The following is a 1,834-nucleotide window of genomic DNA, read 5'->3' on the forward strand; positions in this document are numbered from 1 at the left end:
TGTAAGATGATCAGAAAGTATTCAGTGGCAGGGAAGCCAAGAACCCAATAAATCTTTTCTTCAGGAGCCCATGTTAGTCATACTTCATTTCTATTTCAGTTCATTTGGACACCAAGGAAATCAGGAAGAATGTTTAACCCAACCCCCAACCCCCAACCCGCAACCTTCAACCCCCAAACAGGAAAAAAGGAAATATATATATATATATATATATATACACATATGGTGAACCATCTTTGTTTCTATGATCACAGAGCTATTTAACACAAGCAATACTTAAGGATTGTTGAGGGATTGTTAAGCTAAAAAATGAGAAAAATATATGTGATAATTAAGAGAATTGCAGGAAAGGAGATGATAAGTTGGACAGACCTCTATAAGCCCTTCTTCCAAGAGGAATCTCTCCTCCATCTGAGAACTCATGGCTTGACAACTGTGGATGGAGAAGTCCCTTCTTTCTTCATTAAAACTAGTCTTAAGAAGAGTTTAGTTCGGGGTCTCAGAGTTCCATGGTGGACCCCCAGTCTTTAGTGTCCATTCGGATCGTCTATGGCCAGTAAAAGTGTCAGTATTGTGTGCCGACACCGATTCCCCATACCGAAAGTGTAACAAATTATCGTACTGATACTACATTCATATCGAAAGAGATTTGATACGGTTTCAATATGACAAAATGGTATTTTTGTCTGTATGATACATTTTCGGTATTGAAAACAAAACCATTTAATATGTACTGAATCATATTGAAATATTAAAATTATACCGAATAACTAATTATGTATACGGAAAAGACAAAAAATGATAAAAGTATTAAATAAATGTGAATATAAATTGTATTAAAAGTGTATCCATACCAAATAAGATACCGAATTTAAACTGAATAAAAATCCTATGAAAACTGTACCAAACTAATATGATATTAATATTAAAATATACGAAATCAATTCGGTACTTTACGTTTTGTTATCATTTTTTTTTTTTAGATTATGGAAAAAAAAAATCCATTGCTTTTTTTTTTTTTTTTTCTTTTTTTTGAAATGAGTAAAAGCCAAACAAAAGGTAGGCAACAAAGAGAGGGGGGAATACAAGCCCAAGAACAAGGACATTCCTTAACAACAGGGAGACAAGGGCCTAGAGGGGGGGAATGGGAAAACCCCATGAATCACAACAAATGCTCACAAGAGGCCAAATAAGCAAAAGCCAAACTACAATACCGAAATAGCTACAAAAAGAACACGGTGACTGGGAGAGATCAAACCGCAAAATGAAAGTGCCTCATGATATGCATAAAATCCATTACTCAACAAGCGATTCGCAAGTGGCACCCGATGACTCATCATCCAATCCAGATGGAAACTAAAGATATTTGTGGAAAGCAAGCAACCTCAGATCCCGAGATCTAAGGAAGATTCAACCTTCCCTCGTCTACAAAATAATGGATGGACTCAATCTCTCCAAAAGAGGAAGAGTCGGAGCGATTTTCCTTGGGAATGGGGGATACTCTACGTTAGGGAACTCGTGGGGCACAATCCTCAAACACCCTCAACTTATCAAATAAGGACGTGTCTTAGTAGGACTCTACCTTATCTTGCGCTATAAAAGAGAAGGGGGAGCCAAGGTAAAGGCAAGTTACTATCTTGCATGCTATTATTCTCTTTACCTTACTTTTGTTGCACGAGATCCTGACTTGGGCGTCAGAAGATTTATCCCGCAGTCAACTTCGGGCGCTTACGTCTTACTTCATTGTGCAGGGTGGACATTCCATCACTAGGTGATCTCAGAGGACTATGCAGGCTTGTGATATGATCCAGGTGAGGCCCTTCCCCCTCCAACG

General features: G+C 38.1%; 1 protein-coding gene across 1 annotated transcript in view; it reads right to left on the bottom strand.

Moving 5' to 3' along the window:
* LOC122061361 (protein NRT1/ PTR FAMILY 8.3-like) overlaps window positions 1–930 on the bottom strand; it is an 8,376-nt gene extending 7,446 nt beyond the window's left edge. The window contains exon 1 of the mRNA XM_042624600.1: window positions 373–930. Coding sequence (XP_042480534.1) covers window positions 373–423 — 51 coding nt within the window. The 5' untranslated portion in view covers window positions 424–930. The remainder of the gene's footprint in view (window positions 1–372) is intronic.
* Between the last annotated feature and the right edge of the window lie 904 nt (window positions 931–1,834).

Source organism: Macadamia integrifolia, chromosome 14 (genome assembly GCF_013358625.1).
Source record: "Macadamia integrifolia cultivar HAES 741 chromosome 14, SCU_Mint_v3, whole genome shotgun sequence".
Classification (NCBI taxonomy): Eukaryota; Viridiplantae; Streptophyta; class Magnoliopsida; order Proteales; family Proteaceae; genus Macadamia; species Macadamia integrifolia.